The sequence below is a fragment of the Thermobia domestica genome, chromosome 4 (assembly GCF_964235325.1).
Source record: "Thermobia domestica chromosome 4, izTheDome1.hap1.1, whole genome shotgun sequence".
NCBI classification, from domain to species: Eukaryota; Metazoa; Arthropoda; class Insecta; order Zygentoma; family Lepismatidae; genus Thermobia; species Thermobia domestica.
In genome coordinates this window covers 225,758,402-225,781,531 of record NC_137457.1, presented here as the reverse complement: position 1 = coordinate 225,781,531, position 23,130 = coordinate 225,758,402, and the positions used below count along the sequence as shown (strand labels likewise).

The window sequence follows — 23,130 nt, the reverse complement described above, 5'->3', positions numbered from 1 at the left end:
CAATAGGTTAAAAACAGACACCATCTTGACTTGACTGAAGTTTTACGTCCGGCTACCTGATAGCCCCAAATCTGAACTTCCGCGAAACACTCCTTAAATGGGCTAGGATCCACCAGCCGGCCTTTGAGTGTGAATGACACGTGGTCAGGGTGTCGGCTCCTACGGCCCTTGTGATGGTCTGCGCGATCAGGTTTCAGTACATCTCTACTCAAATGAGTTTTTCAATTGCCTTACTGTGCGAAGTAAACACCATTAATTTTTGAGCTTCCACCGGGAAACAAACCCAGAACCACGCACGAAAGGCGAGCGTACTAGTAACTAGACCATAAACGAGCTTTATTTCTATCATTATGTTGAAAGAAAAAATATTTGGAAGAGCATGTGCATAACAAAACTATAGGATTATCAAATCCGTGAACTTGTCTCAACTCCGTGGATTCCTTAGTTTTCAAATGGACATGGAGTTGAGAAAATTGAATATAATTTATCTTTACCGGCCCACTTTTTAACCAGAATATGTGAGTAATTGTGTATGAATTTTCTACGTTAAGGCGTAGGTTTCTCAAGGGAAAGAAGGTATATACCATACAAATACATTCAGTAATAAATACCATGGTGTTGGGTATCAATTAATATACGCACCTGCTTTCCACACACAAAAATATTTTTCCTATAGCTTTTAACACATGCACACAACATTTTCTGTTCTTCAGTCAAACATGTCTGCCTTGTCTTCTTGTGGGTGTTGCCAATGTGGACGACCATGCTATCTGTTGAGATCAATGACAATTTTTTCTCATGCCATGGAGTTGAGACGAAATAGAGGTGACAGAAACGAAGCATAGTCAAGCTTTCGAAAATAATCGTTATAAAGGTTTACTTTCCATAAAACCGAAACATTCAAGTGTTCTCTTCTCATTACCATTAAATTACCATTAAATGACCTTTGATTTGCGACTTCAGTTGTAATTTATTGATTAAAATCAGTCAACTGTAGTCTGTGACAGCCCACGGTGTTGAGAAATCTGGGTAATAATTAATTTTTTAAGTATGTTTCGTGTTATATTTGCAAACTGTTATACATGGGATACCTACTTTGTGACGGTTACTACCAAACAAAATTAAAATGAGGTGATTCTTCCTAGTAGTAGTTTGAAAAAATGCCCGTGACAGAAAATTTCCCTTTTTCGTGGAATCACCCATATATATATATATATATATATATATATATAAATGGCTTAAATATATTATGTTTAGATTATTAAAAACTGTCCTTTTAAGAATACGTTTTTTTTTTAACTCTAGTCGCATAGATAACTCAACAGTTTAAATGAGCAATAAAAGTACCGATTTACATCTCGACGTGCCCTTGTAAATGATAATCTCAGAACTGAAGACAAACTGAAACATTTAGTACTCTGCACTCCTATGAACAGTACCAGATTTTCCAGTAATGTTAACAGCGACATTATCCGAATTCAAGAAATCACTGCTAACACTACAGAGAAACAGACAAACAAAAGTTCGACTTGGCTTTCCAGAAATAATACTGAGAAACACTTTCAATTCATCTAAAGGAGAGGAGTTGTTATACATTTCCAGTACTTCAACTTTAGCCTTCCTCCTTTCGCTTTCTTCGTCCTTATTTTCACGGCTATCAGCAACTGTTTCCATTATGAGACAAGTTCAAACTTCGATTACAAAAATAGCACACATCTGACTCAAGTAAAGAAAATGAATATGTTTATTAACTTCCTGTCGATGCGACAGCTTCATTACAGATCGTAAGTAAGTTAAACGAAATAAGACTGGTTTAAGTAGTTTACTGTCACCATTCTTTAAAGAAAAAAAGCACTAATGTGATACGCATTAGTTTTTTTTTTTTTAATTAGGATGAATAAAAAGATTACAAAAACAAACCAGCACCATGATTTTCAAAATTAATAGTTTATACTCAGAGTACAGAATCACGTCAAAATTAAAAAGTCTGGTGAGACTTAAATTTAACAAAGTCGTGTTCGAGAAAGCAGGGGATCTCCCAAACATTTTTTTTTTTTTTTTTTTTTTTTTTTAATATTCCTTAACAATATAACAAGTTATTAGAGAAACTTGATTGAAGGAGGAGGATGTCAACAGCGGGGCTATTTGTCGCGCAAATATTTAGAATTTTTCATATAAATAATGGTTTAATTTATATGAATTCAAAGAGAAAAAAATATACGACTGGCCAAGGATTCAAACTTCGGCTTACTGTTCTAAAGACTAAGGTACTAGGTCCGGTCCTTAACCAGCTACATATATTCAATCTTGACTCATCGATTACACGAAACGTATAATTCGTTTACTCAATAGAAGTGCAGTTCGGAAAATTTCTTTCAAGTTCCCACGTTGATTTTTACAACAGCATTCCTTTCTCCCTCCAAACCTCTTTTGGCTGCATCTGCGGGGTTGCAACGTCTTAATCCTCCAATACGCGCGCGGGCTACTATTGAAGCCCAGCGTCTTTGTTTTCCTTGCCGCAAAGTAATTCGAGATGCTAACACAAAGGGTGTCTGTGTACCTTTCTATCAACTGTCATTCTGCGTGTTTAGTGTGTGGTCAAACGTAAAATCGAAAGGAGCTCATTGTTATTCTGCTTGAAAGTTTCATGGACTACACATGTAGTCCGTGCGACTATTGCTGTCACGAGTGTTCCAAAACGTCGAAAGTTTTTTCATCATAGTTTGAGTGCCGATCATATGGTCAATGAGTTTGTAAAATGCTAATTCTGATGAGGAATGTTTTCTAGATGGCGATAGTGATGGTGGAGAACATTTTGAAACTGAAGAAGTACATTTTTCGGACACAAGAAATAGTGAAAATTCAGAAGATGTGACTGAGAATTCCGGGCAGCAAGGATCACGGACAAATGTTGATGATAGCTGTAGTAAAGATAGTTGTGAAGTAAATTATTACGTAGCAAAAGACAATTTCAAATAGAAAAAAAGACACTTCTACTCGTAATATTAGCACTCGTGCTCATAATATTCTGCTTCGTTTTCTAGGACTTAAAGGTGAGGCTAGGTCTGCGTTGTCGCAACTTGAATGTCTAGAACTGCTTTTAGATCCAAACATTTTGAGACTTAAGATTGATTGTACCAACATTTACATTGACAGTGTTAGAAAGATTTGTACGTGACCGTGATGCAAAACTTACAGACGAGACTGAAATACGTGCCCTTATTGCCATTTTGATGCTTTTGATGAATGGTCAATGCTTGAAGGAAAGTATGCATTGACCACTCATCACTTCTGTGCAGAATACGCTTAAAGGGACATGAATAGGGAAACAGAAAAACAAAAATATATGATTGTAAATAGCATATGTATAATTATGCAAAATCGTAATCAAACTTTGATAGCAAAAGATCATTTTTATAAAATCGCTGAAAAGGTATATGTTTTGTGGATAATACGTTTATTTATAAGCTTTGTAAATTTTTTGTAAAATAATACATAAATTTAAAGAATTCTGACATATAAGTTTACGATGAAGAAAAGTTTAAAATGAGCCAGATTGGTACATTTATTGCTCTTAGTCTTATTCGTGTATTACTTTTGAAAAACGAATGGTGTTGGCCTTCTTTGTATATACATAACTTTGAAACTAAACATATTTCTCAAATTGTGAATAAAAACCTTAAAACAGTTTATAAATACAACTGTCTACAAGAAAGACAGAAATACTAAGAAAGCTAGGCAATATAATAAAATAAAAACAAGGGCTACAGTGGTAGCCCGCGCGACTATCCACGTCCCAAAAATCCACCCACTATGTTTGCAGGGTTAACACCCACTATGTCTGTTCTTTCGTCCCAATACTATGGCTAATATGAAACAGATGTCAGGCAATGTAAGAACAAGGAAGCTGATTTTGGGAACAGGTAATCGAACACTAACTTTAAGGACAACTTTGGAAATGTGGCAACTACGACTCCAAGTCGAGTTGACAAGCGACTGTCAATTGTGTGAAATGGGAGTTCTGGTTGGTCATTTAGTTATCGGAGGTGTTTTCCGCAGACGATGACTTATTTATGGCACGAATCACCATAAGTAGAAGGCGGCATTCTTCATATGAGAACTGCAGTTTCTTTGAAGAAACGAACTATACCACTTACTGTTTTTAATAATTCAATCGATATTAATAGACGCCTATGAGAAATGAAATAAATCTTGTATTAGAAATGGTCAGAATTTTCAACTGAATTTTTACAGTGAAAGAAAAAAGTTGTTATTTTCCTATATTTCAATGTAGTCACTGTGTTGTTAGTACAGTACGTCGGTCCAATGCCAAAACCGCGAATGTGCAAATTTTGCTATTTTTACCTAAGTGCAGTTTCATGTTATTTGGGGCACACAGATTCCAATAGCAAAGTCCCATTTGTGAAATCTGAGTATATTTTTAGAAGTTATCGTCAATTCCTAAAACATGTACACTCATGTCCAAAATGATTGTCGCATATCTATAACTGTCTTCTTGTAAGAATATAAGTTGATGATTTTGCAGGATACTTTTAATACTGGTAATATGTGCATAATCGGGAAATGTATATTTGTGGTAAATTTCATAGGAAAAAAATTATAAATACGAAAATTAGCGTGAGTAAAACAAAATGTTGTTAAATGGGCAGAAAAGTTTTATTTTCGTTTTATGGTTCTTATTTACTACTCCTTTGACAATGAAATTTGCAACATACATGTCTTTACCGATTATAAAAATACTATCATTATAAGAAATAACGGGCGAATTCGTTATCAAATTATACTTGTACAACATATTTATAGACACGCAACAATAATTTTGGACATGAGTGTACCTAAGTCTATATATTGATTTTTCGGGGCAAGTTGAATATTAAAATGCTTATAACTCAAAGTCAAATTTAGCACATTCGCGGTTTTGGCATTGGATCGACGTGTAGTAATAATCGCAGAGATCAGGATTAAGCATTAATCTCACGGGTGAAAATAGTAGTTGCTATAGAAACACATAGGGTAAAGTATTAGTGGCTATATGAATAGCGTGCGTGCCGTGCCTTTAGTATGGGAGACCCGGGTACTATTCTCGGTGGAAGGTCATGTGGTTCGAATATTACGTTAAGTTGCAGGTCCATGTTTCATATAGCCTTGCTGCTGAAAGGAGCGCTAAACTCAAATCTAAGCTACTAGCTAGTGCATATTTACGCAGAATAGTAAACTGAAGAACCGGATTCGATTCACAGCACAGCCACATTTTTCCACTTAACCAACCTGGCAATATTTACGAAAGATACTGGTCGAATATTTCCTCTACTTTTCGTAATGAATCATAGTTATACGATGGAATCTTTTTCTTTTTAAAAAGAAACATTTCTGACCATCAGATCTGGATTAATAAATTACAAATCAGGATTGCCACAATAAGGATAAGGATAAAACGGTAAGAATGGATTGACTACCATATAAATTTTTCAGCATCATAAATAAGTAAATAAAAAAGTAAGAATAGTCCTCACTAGAGTTCATTCGCCTTCTTCCTAGCAGCTTAGTCTGTCACTACTTATTTTTGACAAAAGTATTTTATATGTTTTTACATATTTCGGATAGGCAGCTCATGGAAGGAATACTCAAAATTCTAACTTTCAGATAACTCTACCATGTTATAAACCACTCCACTCATCGCTGCTATGATGGTACTTTAGGTACTGCACAGTTTCCGAACACTTGGAAACAGCAAGTGTTCACAGCAGAGAGCAACCAGAGCTGATAGTACGAACATATTATGTGTTGACTTGTAAAAAGACGACTGATCGTGAGTGGTTGCATGGCACCAAAAATCCCTGTCTTCTAGGAGGGGCACATCTGTGCCATTTCTGACATTGGTTATAGTTAAGACCAGATAATTACACAGTGCAAGATGAAAGTCTTCTATATGTCAAAGAAGGGCATCCACGTAGCGCTAAATCGCCGAAAAGCTTGCACCGTACCTGTTACTGGAACCAGTCAAAGTAGACCTCGAACACATCGAAAGCCTAAGCGTCCCCCCTCTGCTGTACGGAAAATGGGCTCCTTGGTGTGACATGATATCCCGGTAACACAAAAAGTAACTGCACAGTAGTGCAATGTTCCCCCGTAATTGTAAACATCATAGGCCAAGATGCGGAAGATCAATGCTCAAGTTCATAAGCTGCGGTTTCCCACGTCCAGGAGAGGAAAACCAACAGCCAAAAGCTCTACGAACGCCATCTGGCTGAAGTATGGAGTGTCACTGGATGAAGCATAGATGTAACTGTCGGTGTGACAAATAAATAAATAAATAAAAAGCCATCTACTATCGTCCACGTAATTCCAGAGGTCGATCTGATTGAATATGTGAATATGCTGAAAGTTTTCCGCGTTGAGTTCATGGTTACTGCTATACCGATAAACTTCCAATGCCCAGAGTGGACAAAAAGGTTAGAATTAACGCTGCCTACTACCAGAAGATTTTGTAGCCACTCTGGAGACATGTTATTTCTTCTCTTTAAGGGCAGCGATACATCTCAATGTTGTCATCCACCAGGACAAGGCATCCAGCCATACAGCAAAGTCCACGCAGGCAAACAAGGATCGGATAGCACGTGAATCGGGTATTCGTGAAATACTCTTTACAGACATCCCTGTTAAATCCCCTGATGCCTCTCCCATGGATTTTTGTGAGTTTCCATTGTAGAAACGGACCTTGGGAAGCAGATGTCCCCGCACAATTGAGGGTATTGGAAAAGTGGTCAGGAGGAATGGGATCATTTGGACCAAAGTGTTCAATTCAAACTCCACTGCAGGCCATTGTTGCAAGACAGGGGTATCACGTGGGACACAATCGCCGGTGACGTCACAGTTTTTCTTAAGGTAAGGCGAGTTCAAACTTCGTTATCATAGATATGAAACGACCTTCTGTAATACTAAGAAATTATCCAAATGGACTTGGAACTCGGAAAGTGAAATCTTTAACGTCCCACGGTTATATTCATTAGGTTAAAGGAGACAGATTAATGAAAATAAATGTTAAAAAAGGTGAAATGTGAATGTGCGACGAAATCTGCAAACCCCCCGCATACGATGCTTTCCATAAGTAGTTTTCGATGGATTTTTACACCGTTAGTTCGAAGAACTTTTAAACTGTTTCTGAAGAAGACGAAAAGAGTCGCTGAAACGTAGCGACGATTTCGCGTCAACATTTAGATGCTTAAGTTAGTATACTTCAATTTTCAATACAATAATGCAGTCAGATTCAATTTTAACGTTTCTCTCAAAAAGAAATTGAATCAACAATATGGGGATTATCTAACCTGTATTTTGTTTTGTTTACTACTGTGAGGGATTAAATATTGGAAGCATGTTCTGAGGTGTCGTCTTCTCAATAATAAATGAAATAAAATTAAAAAAAAAAAAAAAAAAAAAAAAAAAGTGCGGAAATTAGCCTACCTTCTGAATATTGATTCAATGTGTCTTTGGGTGAAATTATAACATGCATCTCTTGAATTTACTTCACTTATAAACGTTTCTGCTCCATAAAAAAGCACATATTGGAAAGAGAGGAGAAAATGTGCTGCTATCTATAGTGATAATTGTAAAGTCATTTACAGCAAAGTTTGTCCTATTTTATACTTTCAGAAATAATTAATACATAAGATAAAATGAATACGTAGAGAACACACCTTCAATAATTTCAAATTTTAAAAACACACTCAGGGATTGTAACTATCATTCTACTTACAGGTTTCTGTAATTTCTGAATCTTTAGGGTCCCAAGCTTTCGACTCTCCCCTGGATTCTTGGTCGCGGAGGTTAAAAACAGGAAGAAAAAGAACAGAAACATCAAGCAATAAAAAGAAACGGACTTACCAAAGGGAAGAGCTGTGTCCATAAAAAAAGAACGTTATCATCTGCAGATCGCTGACACACCTGAAACGTTTTTTTTCTGGACGACACAGCTCTTCCCCTGTGGAGTGGAGAGGAATAGAGAGATTAACTGGGTCGAAAAGGAAACAAATAAGGTTTTAGAAATAGTGAGAGGAAGGAAAAATGATATGAAATGAAATCTTTGAGTTTTACGTCCCACGGTTATGCTGGTTGGGCTAAAGGAAACGGTGATGATGTGCAATGAATGAAAATGGTGGAATGAAGAAAGTGGGAGGAAACGGGAGAACCCCGAGGAAACCAACGCACACGGTGTTTGTCAACCACAAAGTTCACTTTGCGGGGGCTGGGATCGAACCCGGAACCCCAAGCACCAGAGGTGAACGCTCTACTACTGAACCACCGCGGTCCATGAGAGGAAGGAACTATATCATGAGGGACGTGCTAGAAAGTGTGGTGGCAAGAAAGAGAGAAAAGAGCCGAAGGAGACTACAGCTGATGAACGATAGCTAAACAGAAAAGTTTGCATGAAAGCTTCTCGTGGTGCATGAAAGCTTCTCAATTCCGGCAATGGACTGCCAATAATGACAGAAAGCTTCTTATAATGATGCATGGATTTGTTTCATCGCTATCTTGGAGTTAACATGCGTAAGTTTATCGAATTAAATCACCAGATCATATGATAAAGTAGATATTTTAAGACGTTGGAAAGTTATTTATCTTAACGTGAAGTAGGAAAAGTAATTCCTCGCACTATCATAAAGCTTCTTTAGATGTAAACTGCCGCGCAAAGCTCAATTTAATTAAAACTTGTTTCCAAAAGTAGTCCATTAATGTAACAAGAATAATACAGAAAATCTCATTAATAAAGATATTACTTAGCGTATATTTATTTCAGAATTTGTCTTGCTATCTAAAAGCCCAAGAGGAAAAATATGAAAAATCACAATAAGGACCTATAAACAAAGAATATCTTTAATTTTTAAATCTTAACTATCCATACCAGGTATGTGACTATCCAAATACTGAAACGGAAGTTCATAAAAATTCCTTATAAGCGAAATACAAAAACAACTTGAAGCAGATCGCACTCAAATTAAAGAACTTCAAAGGAAGGTTGTAATTATGGAATATCTATCTTAAGGTTGTTTTAAAGGGACAAGTTTTGCCGATAGATGTCACTACAGTCTTCGTATCTCTTTCATGTATTTTTTTACTTTTCATGAAAATTCACTATTTCTCTTACAAATTTCAACCTACAGACTTCAATTTTTTATAGAAGGAACTTCATAACCTATCAAAGGCAACAATCCGTGCCAATTTTTTATTTAGAATTTTCTTCATTGTTGAAATGGCTTGATTGTTGAAATGGATATCCAAACCTTTAACAATGAAACTCTTTCAACAATGAAGAAAATTCTAAATAAAAAATCAGTACGCATTGTTGATTTCGATAGGTTAAGTTCCTTCTCTAAAAATTTGAAATTTGTAGATTGAAATTTGTAAGAATAATAATAATAATAATAATTTTTCTACAAACATAAGTCTGTGACACTTTCTAATGGTCAAGTCGGTACTCGTAAACATCCTTAATTAATCTCTATTCTACTAACTAGCATTTATTGTAATTGCTAGATTTGACTGGCAATTAGAATAAATCCGCTTCCGATGTACAAAACCTCGTCTCGGGAAACATTTCTGCGGAAAACGTAGTTTACCCTCAAGCAAAAATTTATTGATCTAAACAAAGCATATTCAAAAAATTCATCTCTATAATATAATGAGGACGACGTCGTTGGAGGAAGTAATAAAGTTATAAGGCATAAGTTAAACACATTTATTCACGAAAGTCTGTATACAGATAGCTGAATAAACAGAAATCAATCATCTTATTTATATGCTTTAAATATTAATACCACAATACGACTCATTGGGAACGAATAAATCTATACGAAAACAATTTTCCCACAGCGTCTATTCACTCATCACTTTTGATGTAAGTACTGTTTATTGGTGGTGTACCGGGGAGTGATCCGATAATCTTTTCCTCCTCCCGAACATATTTCAAGTACTTGAGAAAAATCCGAATGGGCTGCTAAATCATGTGTTACATTTAGCCAGTTGCTATGACAACGATCCTGCTATGAGTTAACAACAAACCAGCTAAAGGCCCATTATAATGAACTCGCAATTATTGAATGTTAAGCTTCGATTTCCAAACTATGCTATGCATAAGTGTCGGAAGCCTTACACCATGGCTATGTCCGTCTATCGTCTATATATCGACAGATATCAGAGCAAAATGTTAAGAGATAACGGGATGTGGTCTTTCGCTATCGATTTAGAATGCCAAGAATAAATCCCATCTCCTCGGTTGACGACCTATTCAAATTGGAAGTGTCAGAAATCAACCTTTCCGGTTTCAACGTTTATTGCCATAGAACAAAAACGGTAACAGATAGCGACAAGCGGTCTTTTGCAATCCATTCAGCGTCTCAAGAAAAGACACCATCATCATCCGCAACACTCTACCAAAATAGAAAGTAACTGAAAGGAACAAGTATCTTCAGCTTCAATACTGATTTGCATAGAGCAAAAACGATAAAATATATCGTTTTTTATATCTTTTTGCAATCGACTCAAGTGTCCGAAGAGTAGATTCCATCTCTTTCATTAACCCTCTATTCAAACCGGAAGTGTTAGAAATCAATCATTTCGATTTTCAACGTTGAACGCCATAGAACAAAAACGGTAAGAGATAGAAATGAGCGTGTTTTTGCAATCGATTCAACATTTTAAAAGAACATGTCATCATTACCCACAACACTATCAAAACCGGAAATCGTCGAAAGATTCAACGCCTTCTGTTTACCTGTTCAAACCAGATATGGTGAAAATCTACGATTTCCGGTTAGAACATTGATCACATGATCAATAAAATGAAAACAGATAACAACAAGCAGAACTCAAGAATATGCTTCACTTCTGATTTTCTTCTTAATATGGATTCCGCGTTCAAGGAACAGATTCTTCGCATGATCTTATACCTCTACTAAGGTAGTCATAGAAGCACTACGTCAAGTTTGAGTATTGAATTTTCATAGTTTGGAAGTATACCGTAGTTTTACACTGTAAAACAAGACTCACTTGTAAACTGAAACGTAAAATGACAATTTGCTCAAGATGTCTATGTCCTGTTTTCTGTCAAGCAAGGAGCATTTCAATAGGACTTAAGTTTCGACTTGCAACCACTATTTGCAATTCAGTATCGTTTTCAATATTTGAACGTTAAGTCATCCGTCAAGTCCTGTCAAGTTACCTCGAAAATGACAACGCTGTATGTCAAACAACACCGTCATACAACATATTAATAAGCTATTGAAATATTGATGTAAACTATTTCGTTGAAAATAATTCTAAATTTAAAACTTACGTCACAGTTTATTAATAACTAGCAGATGTGCCCTTCTACGCACGATTTGATTTGATTTTGAATTTAGCGTCCGTTTGAGTAGCGAGGCTATATGAGACGTACTGCTGCTACAGCTTAAAGTGGGATTCGAAACACGTGAACTCCCTTCGGGAATCGAACCCGGATCTCCCATGCAAAAGACGCATACGCTAACCACTTTCTGCGCACGAGAACAACATGGTTTAAAGAATATAAGTAATAAATTTCAATCTTGTAAAAATTGTGGGACGCAGACAAGGTTGGACGACGACAAGCCTGGACACTTAATTTTGGTCGCTCCCGACAAGGTTGGACGACGACAAGCTTGGACACTTCTCAATTTATCCTCTTGCGCCAAACTCGAACGAATTCCTGAGGTGTCCAAGCTTGTCGTGGCCGATCCCGACAAGCCTGGACACATCTAATTTTGGGTCGCTGATGACAAGGCTGGTCGACGACAAGCCTGGACACATTCCTGGGGTGTCCAAGCTTGTCGTGGTCGACCCCGACAAACCTAGACACATCTAATTTTGGGTCGCTGACGACAAGGTTGGCCAACGACAAGCCTGGACACATTCCTGAGGTGTCCAGGCTTGTCGGAATCGATTTTGGATCGCTGACGACAAGGTTGGCCCACGACAAGCCTGGACACATTCCAATGGGCCGATTTGGTGCATTCAAAGCACGTAGCAATAAGTTTGTGTAGCGCTGAAAGAGCACATTGCGTGAATTTCCACCAGAAAAGTTTCGTTCCGTTTCCAGGTTCGGGAGATGATAAATACCCCGGAAAGTAGCATCGCAGGCTCCATGAAGTTGCTTTGTTCTTTTTTACCAAAAATTTTTCAATCCAAATATAAATTTTGTGAAAATGAATATATTTGTGCGTGTGTATGAAAAGGTACAAGTTCGCGGGTATTGAGCTATTGGTGTTTTCTTAATGTTTGTGAAAAGTAATAACCATATAGAATGCGGTTTGAATACTGATTAACATAAACGCCGAACTGAGCGGGTCCGTCAGGCTTTAACGCAGCACCTAGTCACAATTAACCGCACATGCATTTAATACAAAAGAGAACGCTAAGACTGCGGCTATTCGCCGTGAAAAGCAATTGCATAAACTTTAAACGTGTTCACCTCTAGTATTTGTGATTGTATTACGTGGTGAACTTTTTGGATTTCCAATTCAAAATAGAATCAATTTCCAACTAACGTATTCATTGATTTTTTTGCGTCTGAAATGTAGAATGGGACTGTTTTCTACATGCTTTCAATTTATGTTTTAAATCATGTTCACTTTCACACGCGATCACTTAAGAAAATGCAATGTTATGCATTTGATTTGCAAGATATCTTGATCAAAAATTGTTATAGTACATTCTCCTATCCTTCGACAGTAAGGATATAAAACTAAACTATGATCACTCTGGCGGTTTCTTATACAATTTTTGTCAGTGCGCATCTCAGAACGTTTAGTTCCTAGACCCGGGCTTAGTAGGCCTATTGGGAAATCTGGGCCTGCAGGAACAGATAATGAAATCTAATTGGAAACTTTCGAAATGTGGGCATAGAGAGAAAGGTAAATTATCAGACAAAATATATAACGAAGGAGAGCAGGAGAAATTAAGTGCTGTAACAGCAATATTAAAAAGATGGAATTAAAGAGAAGTAGAATGGGTGAGACTACGCACTAACTGAAGAATGCGATAAGCCAGGGGGCGAGAAAGAAGCTTAGTATTAATGCATACTCTTCAGATCAAATTTTTAACACTTGTACGAAAAGCAAGTATCATCATTTAGCTGCCCGTCTGTCTCATTTTCCTTGGATTAGAGTCATAAAACTATCAACTCTTTCATACACTGATGTCAAGCGAGAGAGTTCCACACAGAATTTTCTCTACCATTCAAGACTACATCTGTATAACTCAAACGATTTATTCAATTCTAACATTGCAGTTTGGAAACCCACACTTTCTTGTAACATTGTTCTCCATCGAGATGTCGTCCGTAGAAAAACACACTGTGTGATATTGGAATATTCTTGGTTTATATTTCAAAATTGCTCATGTTCTCATAGTCCGAAAATAACATCAAGATTAGCACAAATACTTGTTGTCCCAGCCTAATGCTGCTATGACACTGTTAGTTTCCTTTATTGTAGGTACTGGTTTAAATAAAATACAGTGATGCACCTATGAAAATATTGTAAATATGGTCTATACCCTCCTCAAAACATTCTAAATATGGCCTATACCCTCCTCAAACAAATCCTGGGTACGGCCCTCTTTAAGACGAACCCCATTCTCAGCTTTTGAACATCCTACTAAGAGGCACGCAAACAAAAATTCTCTACATGGTCATAGATCATGATTTTTTTTAGATATTCCTTGTTCTATCAGATAGTCTTCTAGAAACCAGATATACTTAATTTGCTTACGATTGCTCACCAGATGATCTCCCCAAATAACTCACTTCCATAGTTGTTCATCAAAAAAGTCCAATTTTTTTGCGAGGTGTAGGCCTACTCACGTTAATAATTGATTCACCTCCCGTAATGAAATAAGCGTTTTCACGAAAATAATTTCATAACACTAGGCATTTAACCTGATCAAAGAAAGCATTTAACCTGATCGATGTTTAAGAACGCGCCCCTAGAGTCAGCGGTGCATGAAAACGTGGCTTTCACGGCAGAGTCGCACGGTCCATACTTACCATGATTTTTTGGCGGAAAAATTGCAACGATTGCTAAATACTGTTTGTAATTTTTTAAGTAAAACGAAAATTTTGTAAATAACAATCTATTTTAATAAAAGATAAATAAATTTAAAATAAATCGAAAATCCTCTAGTAGAGGGCAGTAGCTGACTGGCGAGAATCAGCCAATAGCGATATAGATGCGATCCATGCAACTCTATATTGAAGGGCATGTATGTATGAACTGGAACTGGTAGATGTTTATTGGAACAGACATTTCAAATTAGGTCGTTGACGACAAGCCTGGACACATTCCTGGGGTGTCCAGGTTTGTCGCGGTAGATCCCGACAAGCCTGGACACATCTAATTTTGGGTCGTTGACGACAAGGTTGGACGACGACAAGCCTGGACACGTTCCTGAGGTGTCCAAGCTTGTCGTGGTCGACCCCGACAAACCTGGACACTTCTAATTTTGGGTCGCTGACGACAAGGTTGGCCAACGACAAGCCTGGACACATTCCTGAAGGTGTCCAGGCTTGTCGCGATCGACCCCGAGATGGTTTGACATATCTCATTTTGGGTCGCTGACGACAAGGTTGCCCAACGACAAGCTTGGACACAAAAAGTGTCCAGGCTTGTCGTCGTCCAACCTTGGCGCGGTCCCAAAATTGTTCCTCCCTTTTAGAACTACAGTCTCTGAAAACGCTGAAACAGCATTTTCTCATTTTTAATCAAAAGCTTATATACCGAATATCAAGCCTACAACTTAAGCGAACTTTTATACTGGGCACTTGAGGAATAAAAAATCGGAAAGCTGAATATTGCAGGAACTACGTCTCTCCCCTTTTAACGAGTAGAATTTTTGAAAACACAAACATGTTTCGATTACTTCTACTGAAGAGTTTATATACCGAGCTTTATTTCCCTAACATGAAATAGCTAGTTGGATACTCTTGTTTCTCAAAATAGTACGTTTTCTTCCTTATTTTCATTACAAAGGGAATATTCTGTGCAAATTACACGCATCTAGTTGTAATACAGCCTGGGCGTTAATGAGTTACTTTTACTCTTTTATACAGTAATATACATGACTGATTGTTTTATGTTGGACTACAAACGTAATTGGAAACTTCTATTTTCTAATATAACTTAGTTCTAACTTATATCATTTTCTATACTGCAGTTATCGCTTCCCAACAGTCTTCCTGCTCTTATGCATTGTGAATAAATACTCTACATGCCTGAGAGCCAAAGTATACCAGGGGAAGACATTAAAGTGAAATTTCTTGACGGGAGTCAGTAACCTTACTTATTCACGTAATTGTCTAATTGTCGAATAAAAATTCAATTCTAAAAGTTCTTTTTGTTCTTGTACTGAACACTAGATCCATCAGAATGCAGTATATCTTTTTCGATCTCTGGTTTCTCAAGAACAGCAAGTTTCTGCTGGAAGAAATATATAGCCACAGTGTTGTGTTCGATACTTCAATATTACAATATTACAATGTAACTGACATTCTCTGCTTTTTTTCTCTTACAGTAGACAACAAACAGTGGCCACGCCAGCTTTAATTTCCTGGACTGGGGGCAAACGCAGGAGCAAAGAAAATAATTTTTGTTTTCTTTTTAAAGGAAATTATCCCATGTTGATCCCAAAATAAAAGTTCAGGGATACATTCACAACAGTCCAAATATTTTTTCCTTTTAATTTCTCGAAAAAGTTCGAAAATAATCTTGAATCTTTCGATTTCTTAAAATTCTAGTCTGTTACACACAATCTGTAAGCTTTATCATAAGCTCCTTACTCAACGTCCTAGATCCTTTAGATAAACGAACCAAAAATTCTGAGAACTTTGGGGGCCTGCAATTTCGAACCCACTTCACACACAATCAAAATGTGGCAAGATAACATGGAATTTGTTGGAACATAGTATTGATTTGACATTGAATGGCCCAATGACGGGTTGACAATGGGTAACCTTCTAATTACGCTTTAGAACGCCCAACAGGGTATAACTGCAGCGTAACACTAGTGTTAAATGAACTGGATAAGCTACCTGCATATGCGGATGATCCAGACTTCAAAGAAAAAGATAACCGGTTAATGCAAGAAAATGCAATTATCTTTCTGGTGATGTGCACAGAAATCGATCTTGAACTAAACAGAGAGCATGATTACAAAACAGAGACCGTATACGCTGAAATATCGTAGTCTATAATAATAATAATGATATAACAGACCAGAAAAGGTCAATAGATTTAAATACTTAGGCATATTGAAATACACGAACCAAATAATGTAAGATATAGGGGAAGGAAAGTCATTAAATAAAAAGTCTAGCTCAGGATAGCAAAGAGTGGAAAACTGCGCCAAATACGAAAGATTGCTGACCCGAGAAGATGACATTTTGATTATACAAATAAAAGAGAAACCACAGAAAAATTAAAAATCAAATGACTAAAATTCCATGTAATGTGGTTTCCTGTCACAACGGCATGGCGCATCCTCAAGTAGCAGATCAAAAAGGCCTTTAGATATAGAGGTTACATGCTAATATATTGAACAAGCAATAACGAACAGACGACAAGGAATGGTCCTTCAGCATGGGAGGTTGGCGTGAGGCTAACAACCTCATCCTGTATTATTATTATTTAAAAAAAAAAAAAAAAAATCAAAAATATTTACAGAAGCCTCGGATCAGGACTGGTAACTTGGCACGACCTCAGAAAAGTAAAATGGATATGAGATTTGAACATGGAATATAAGTTTTTATAGGGCAAGCACGGAAAAAATCCGTAACGAGTTAGAGAAATAGATGTTGGACCTAGTAGGAGCTCAGGAAATTAGATGGGAAGTGAGCAGTGAAATCCGGACATTTTGCATTCTTTACAGGAAAGGAAATAAAGATCACCGATTAGGAACAGAGTTTTTTTGTTTACATCGAATAATATCAGCAATTAAACGGGTTCAGTTTGTTAATGTATATTTTATTTTATTGCTCTTAGGTCGGTCGTCTTGTTCTGAATGTATATGCCCCAACGGAAGCTGGAGGACGATATAAAAGAGTTTTTACGAAGAAATAGAATGAATATTTGACCAACTCCTGCGACACTATATAAAAATTGTATTAGAGGATTTCAATGCAAAGATAGGAGGGTGGGATGTTTTCAAACCAATTATAGGGAATGAAAATTGCGTAAGGAAAGCATTGACAACGGCGTTAGACTGGTGAAGTTTGCAACATTCAAAAACTTTATCGTAAAAACTACGAAATTCTCACATCGCGAAGCTGAATCTCACCAGCTGGAAAAACACATAATCAAATTAATCACCTTTTAATATACAGCAGTCTACATAATTGATGTTCGGTCGTTCAGAGGAGCTGACACTGATCACTACCTATAGTAGCGATAAGAGATAGATTAATTAAACATCTGAAAACAGAGAGACTTAACTTAAAAGAAATTTAAAGAGAGCAGGTGAGAGAAGAATACCAGAGTCTCGAATAGGGTCCCGCTTTTAGAAGATTCGAAATGCACTAGTGTTGAGGACACTTGGATTGAAATTAGTGATAGCATTAAAATTTCAGCAAAAGAAAAATTGAGGCACGCGGAAATACGTAGGTACAAACCATGGTTAGACCAGAAATGCACTAAACTAGCAAAGATGAAAAACAGGCAAAATTACGATGACTACCAAATCCAAACAAAATAACTACACAAAATTTCGCTGACATCAGGTGGGAAACTTCCAAAACTTTTAGAGCAAAGAAACGCGAAGCTAAAATTTATGAACTTGAAGATAATACTGAAAACAAAAACATTCGGGACATATATAAGGGCATCAACGAATTTAAGAAAGTTTATCAATCTCGCGCTTATATATTAAAGAAAGTCGACGGAACAATTATCACTGATTCAGGTAGCATCTTGAATAGATGAAAAGAACCCTATTTGCGTAACACACACAAAAACTATTGTTCGTGGAGAAAAGGAAACCAGAGCCAAACCGAACGTAGTAGAAATTGCTGTAAAGAAATTAAAGAAACACAAATCTCCAAGTATAGACGAAATTCGGGGTGTGTTAATTTTAGCTGGAGTGGAAAATCTGTAGAACAAGATACACAAACTCATTTTCCTTACCTGGAACGAGAAGGAACTGCCACAACAGTGGAAAGAATCAATCTTCGTTCCAATTCACAAGAAAGACGACAAAACTGATTGTAATAATTACCAAGGCATATCGCTTCTGTCCAGGGTTTGAAAAAACCCGGGTTTTTCTGGAAAAAACCAACCCACCTAGGCCCATATGGTTTTTTCGGGTTTCATTGGGATTCTTCGAAATATTTCAATGCCTTTGGGGAAATGACTTATACTTCAAGATTGTCATTGTTACAACTTGCAACAGTTTTTATTCACTGTTGTTTTCGAAAAGTAGCCGCCATTTTGAAATTTTAGATTGGATCATCGAGAAAATCTATCAGCAAACTTAGAATGTCTCGTGCTTCTATCCTCAAAATTTCAGCTTAAAAGTGCGAAAATTGCACTCTGAAGTGGGATACCCACTATTCTGAAAATTGGCCGCTATTTTGAAATTTTACGTAGGATCGCCGCCTAAATCTATATAGCTAATTTAGAGTGTCTCGTGCTTCTACTCTGAAAATTTTAACTTAAAAGACCGAAAATTGCACTTGGTAGCGTGCATACCCGTTATTTTTTGGGGGTCGCCATTTTGAAATTTTACGCTGGTATGTCACCACAATTTATACAGGAAATTTAGTGTGTCTCGTGCTTGTACCTGAAAATTTAGACTTAAAGGCCGAAAATTTTACCCTGTAGTGTATGTGGTACAGGCAGATAAACGAACAAATGTACATCGAGTCATCCTAGGAGCCTCACAAGGGAACATCTTATATTGAAAATGGCATTGCTCAGTCAATGCGCAATCGATAGAGTGAAAAAAAAAGTGAGAAATCTAAAGTCTTATGGGCCGACAACCAGAAACACAGGAGATACAGAGGAAGGAAGGATCTAGAATCATGAGAGAGAGAGCAATGCAAAAGATACACTGACACAGAAAGACTTTCAAAAGTAATAAAAATGACCTTTACACAACAGTATAGTAAGCAAACATTGCACCCACAGACATGTTCAATAACATCATATGTAATGCAGTGTTGCCATCTAGCTTTCGTTTATCTTTTATTTGTGTGTCGGGTGTCTGAGTTGTTGTCTGTGAAACTTTTATGACAATTTAAAAATTTCAAAATTTCACATTTCGGGAAAAATTGTTGGATTGAAGGAGTCTCAAAACATCTGTTCTCAAATAAAAAACACACAATAACTTGACAGGGTTCTTGAAAATCGATGGCGTATCGAGACTTTACATTTAAAACTGGGACTGTCTCCCAAAGATTCAACAAAGAGAGTTTATATATGATTTTTATGTTTGGACAATCTCAGGTTTGAAGTCATACTTCAATTTCTTAATTTTTTTGTCTTGCCAAAACTAATTCAAGTTTAAAAACTGTTCACACCCTGCTGAAGAAAGGGCATAGGTGGATTAGTAAAATAGCCCCAGATCAATCTTGAGAGAACAAGTGGGTGGTAATGTAGGTACCCCGAGGAGACATTAATCCCTCAAGTTTCAAACCTGACTCTGATTTGTTCATAAGCAATTAAGTAAACTCGGAAAAGATGTGTGAATTATTTCTCAAGATTAGCTATATCGATGTTGTTCAAACTTAAATGTATGTATGGGTATACACAAGGGCTTCGTCTGAAAATTGTAACAGGTCACCTCCCCCCCCCCCACTATTTCCCCCTGTCAAAAAATTTGTTTCAATATTTTGACCTCATCTTTACCTATGAAGTATTTCGAGAAAAAATATTTAAAAAATAGGTTTTAGATGTCGCTTTAATCTAGAATAACATATAATATCCAAAATTGTACCGCGGGTGAACCATGGTCAAAATTGCCTGCAAAACCGCACCGCACCTGGACAGGGTCAATTTGTTATTATTTTGCACATTTATAGTGAATGAACGAGAATTCACGCTCGAGAGACCCCAAAATCCAGAAGAACTTAATTGGTATGGTTAACAATTCTTAAAACTTCATATTAGTTTAACTTTCGTAAAATACTCATTTTTTGGGTAGGTAAATACAAAAGGGGTAAATACCCGTTTTTATTTACCTACCCACTGGGTATTTACCCGAGCCACATCTCTAGTAGACACTAGTGCATGTGGTTCCAGGTTCGATTCCCAGCGGGAAAGTCTTGAAAATTGACCGCATTACAGTGATTCGGATTCGCATTCAAGTAGGTTCATGCCTCATATAGCTTCGAAGCTGCAAGGGCCTGTACTAATCAACTAACAGAACCCAATCACACAGCATGCCTCAGGCTGCGCAATAAACCTATGTTTACACGCTGAACGGTGTACGTTGACTATGAAACAAACTAGAGGGTTAGGAAAACTACCCATAAAAGAAAAACAATTTGCATTCCAAAACCAAACCTTCCCATTTGATCGCAGTCTGCTAAACTTTCGGAGATAAAGAATGGGCTTGAACCTTAAAAAATAGGTTGCAATGTACCGTATTCATTCTTTGATGCGAGTGTGATGTGAAGCAAATAAAGCAGTGATGTTAGAACTGGGCACGAAATTTCAGGTCTGAACCCAGTAGTCAGATCATAGAGTTTGGACCCCATTAGTGCTTCGAAATTCGAAAGCAAAGATATTGCCTATCGATAATGCCTAAAAATATTCAGTCGTCAGCAGGAACCTTGTGATCGGAAATTTCGTGCCCTGTATCAGAATATTTTTTTAAAGAGTTGGCAGCCAAGACTGGAAAGAAATATTTTTATTGTTTTCCTGTAAAGCGAAATTTTCCAATTTAAATTTCTTATATTACAATAAAATAAATAAATAACTCCTAATCCATTCTGAAGATGGATTCAGGTACACAAGGCCGGAAATTAAGCAGATTAAATTAAAATGAAATTGACGCATTTCTCCTAAGCAAATATGGTGGAAATCAAATAAATTGTGCTACTGCTGCGAAATCATGAGAGATGCTAATGGTAGATAATAATAATAAAAATAAAGAAAAAATCCTAACTGATCCTTCATGTTCCGGAAATATACTTGAATTAAAAAAACAAATCAATTAGAATCAAAACGGGATGTATCAAGAGAATGCTGGAATACTTTAACAAGAGAATGCTTAAATACTTCTTAAGTAATATATGGTCCATATGATAGTTTGCTTACACAGAATAGGCCTCTACATTTTCTTTTCAACATACGGTATTCAATAAGCCACCAGTTGGAATTAATTCCTCTTTTTACGTATCAGTACTGCAGTATGCTTTTTAATTTATACCACTTTACTACCTCCCAAGTGTTCACAAACATCTATTTGCAAATTTTCAAAATTAAACCGCTACAAAACAAACTTTACCCCACGCAAAAGTACAAGAGCTTTTCATGCAGTTTCTCTCGTACACAATAACAGGTATGACATTGTCACAGAATGTGACATAATAATAGTGATTAGTTTGAAAATCATAAAAGTTCTTGACAACACTTTTATAAATATAATGTAAAATGGTCATCCTAATGTAATGCAAGTTGTCATACCTCAATTATAAATCCTAGCGAAGTATACAGTGACGCAAGAAAGTGTGTGGAAAAACACTATTTACATTTGCGAGTCACTGCATGATGTATGGCCTGTTTCCATTAATATATTACATGTCAAACAATCAAACAAATACACCTGGTTAAGTTTATGGTTATAATCCAGCTCATTGGCGTAGACAAGGGAGACGGCAACAAATGCCCTGAATCTGATTTACACCAAGAACCAATGCTGAAGTTAACACAGCGTGATTATCTACATTTCTTATCTAATTACACTTAAGGTTACATAAGAATATTGTCTTTCAAGTCGTCTCCTGAAGTCCACAGACCTAATGAAGTTACTGCAATATTAGTGCACAGGATTAACTACTTCAGAAATTACGAACTTAAAACTCATTTCTATGACGAGTATGTACGCCGTAATATATATACAAAATATAACTTTGTACTGTAAACCAGGAAATCTTGATAATAAAATACCAAATGCACCACTCAATGCACGAAGAACGCAATAATTAGCCCTACACAATGGCTCTGAAACGCCGGGATTAATTACTGCCGTAGAACACTTGGTCCTTCATATATGAACGGAAATGCAGATATCTTTTCGTTAACGATAACTGCAGAAAATTTACTCACTCTCATGGAACTACAATTTAAGATAAGAGTTGCGTAACCCATGATATCTTCGGATGTCGGCCATGTCATTGAGATGAACCACCTAAGATTTATCCTAAACAATAAATCTGTTTTTCTTACCTCTTGAGCACGAGTGTATCCGAGCAGGATTACACTTAACAGAACTGCATAGCTCCGTAGATTCATTACCACTTCAAATAATGAAAATGTAACACAACACTTCACTGGGTGAAATAAAATACCTTGAAATAACACAGACCCACAAACTCAACTACTGATCAATGAATCTTACAATGTTGCCGCATCCTATACAGTCAAGGATCTTGCAGTATTGTCATCTATGTTCTTGGAATAAGCATCCATTATCAGCGGTTTTCCAAATCAAATAACTGCACCGTTCTATAGCTTTACGTTCCTAAAGCATGTCTCAGACGGGACTCAAGTAAGGCTGCGATTCACGACCTTACTTAACGATTGTGTGAGAAGTAACTTTCCCCTAGTTCAGGTTGAAATTTTCTGCTGTCCTTATTTGGATCCTGACTTGGAAGAAATAGAAAGAGTTCCTATTTTCTTCTGGACTTGCATACAACTACCAATCAGAAAAGAGTAGCGCCTGACGACATTCAAATTTATTTCTCGCTGTAATTTCAAAACAATGCTGCCTGGACAAGAGAAGCAACCGAAAAATATGAATTTTTGTATAACATGAAGCACGATTTACATTATTTAAAAAATGCAAGAATAAAGACCTTAGAGAAGGTATACAGTGAAGGTATCAGTC

The 23,130-nt window shown here is 36.7% G+C and overlaps 1 protein-coding gene across 1 annotated transcript in view; it reads right to left on the bottom strand.

Annotated features, from left to right (window-relative positions):
* LOC145683880 (uncharacterized) overlaps positions 1–22,665 on the bottom strand; it is a 141,817-nt gene extending 119,152 nt beyond the window's left edge. Inside the window, exon 1 of the mRNA XM_081755513.1 lies at positions 22,470–22,665. Coding sequence (XP_081611639.1) covers positions 22,470–22,535 — 66 coding nt within the window. The 5' untranslated portion in view covers positions 22,536–22,665. The remainder of the gene's footprint in view (positions 1–22,469) is intronic.
* Positions 22,666–23,130: the final 465 nt, after the last annotated feature.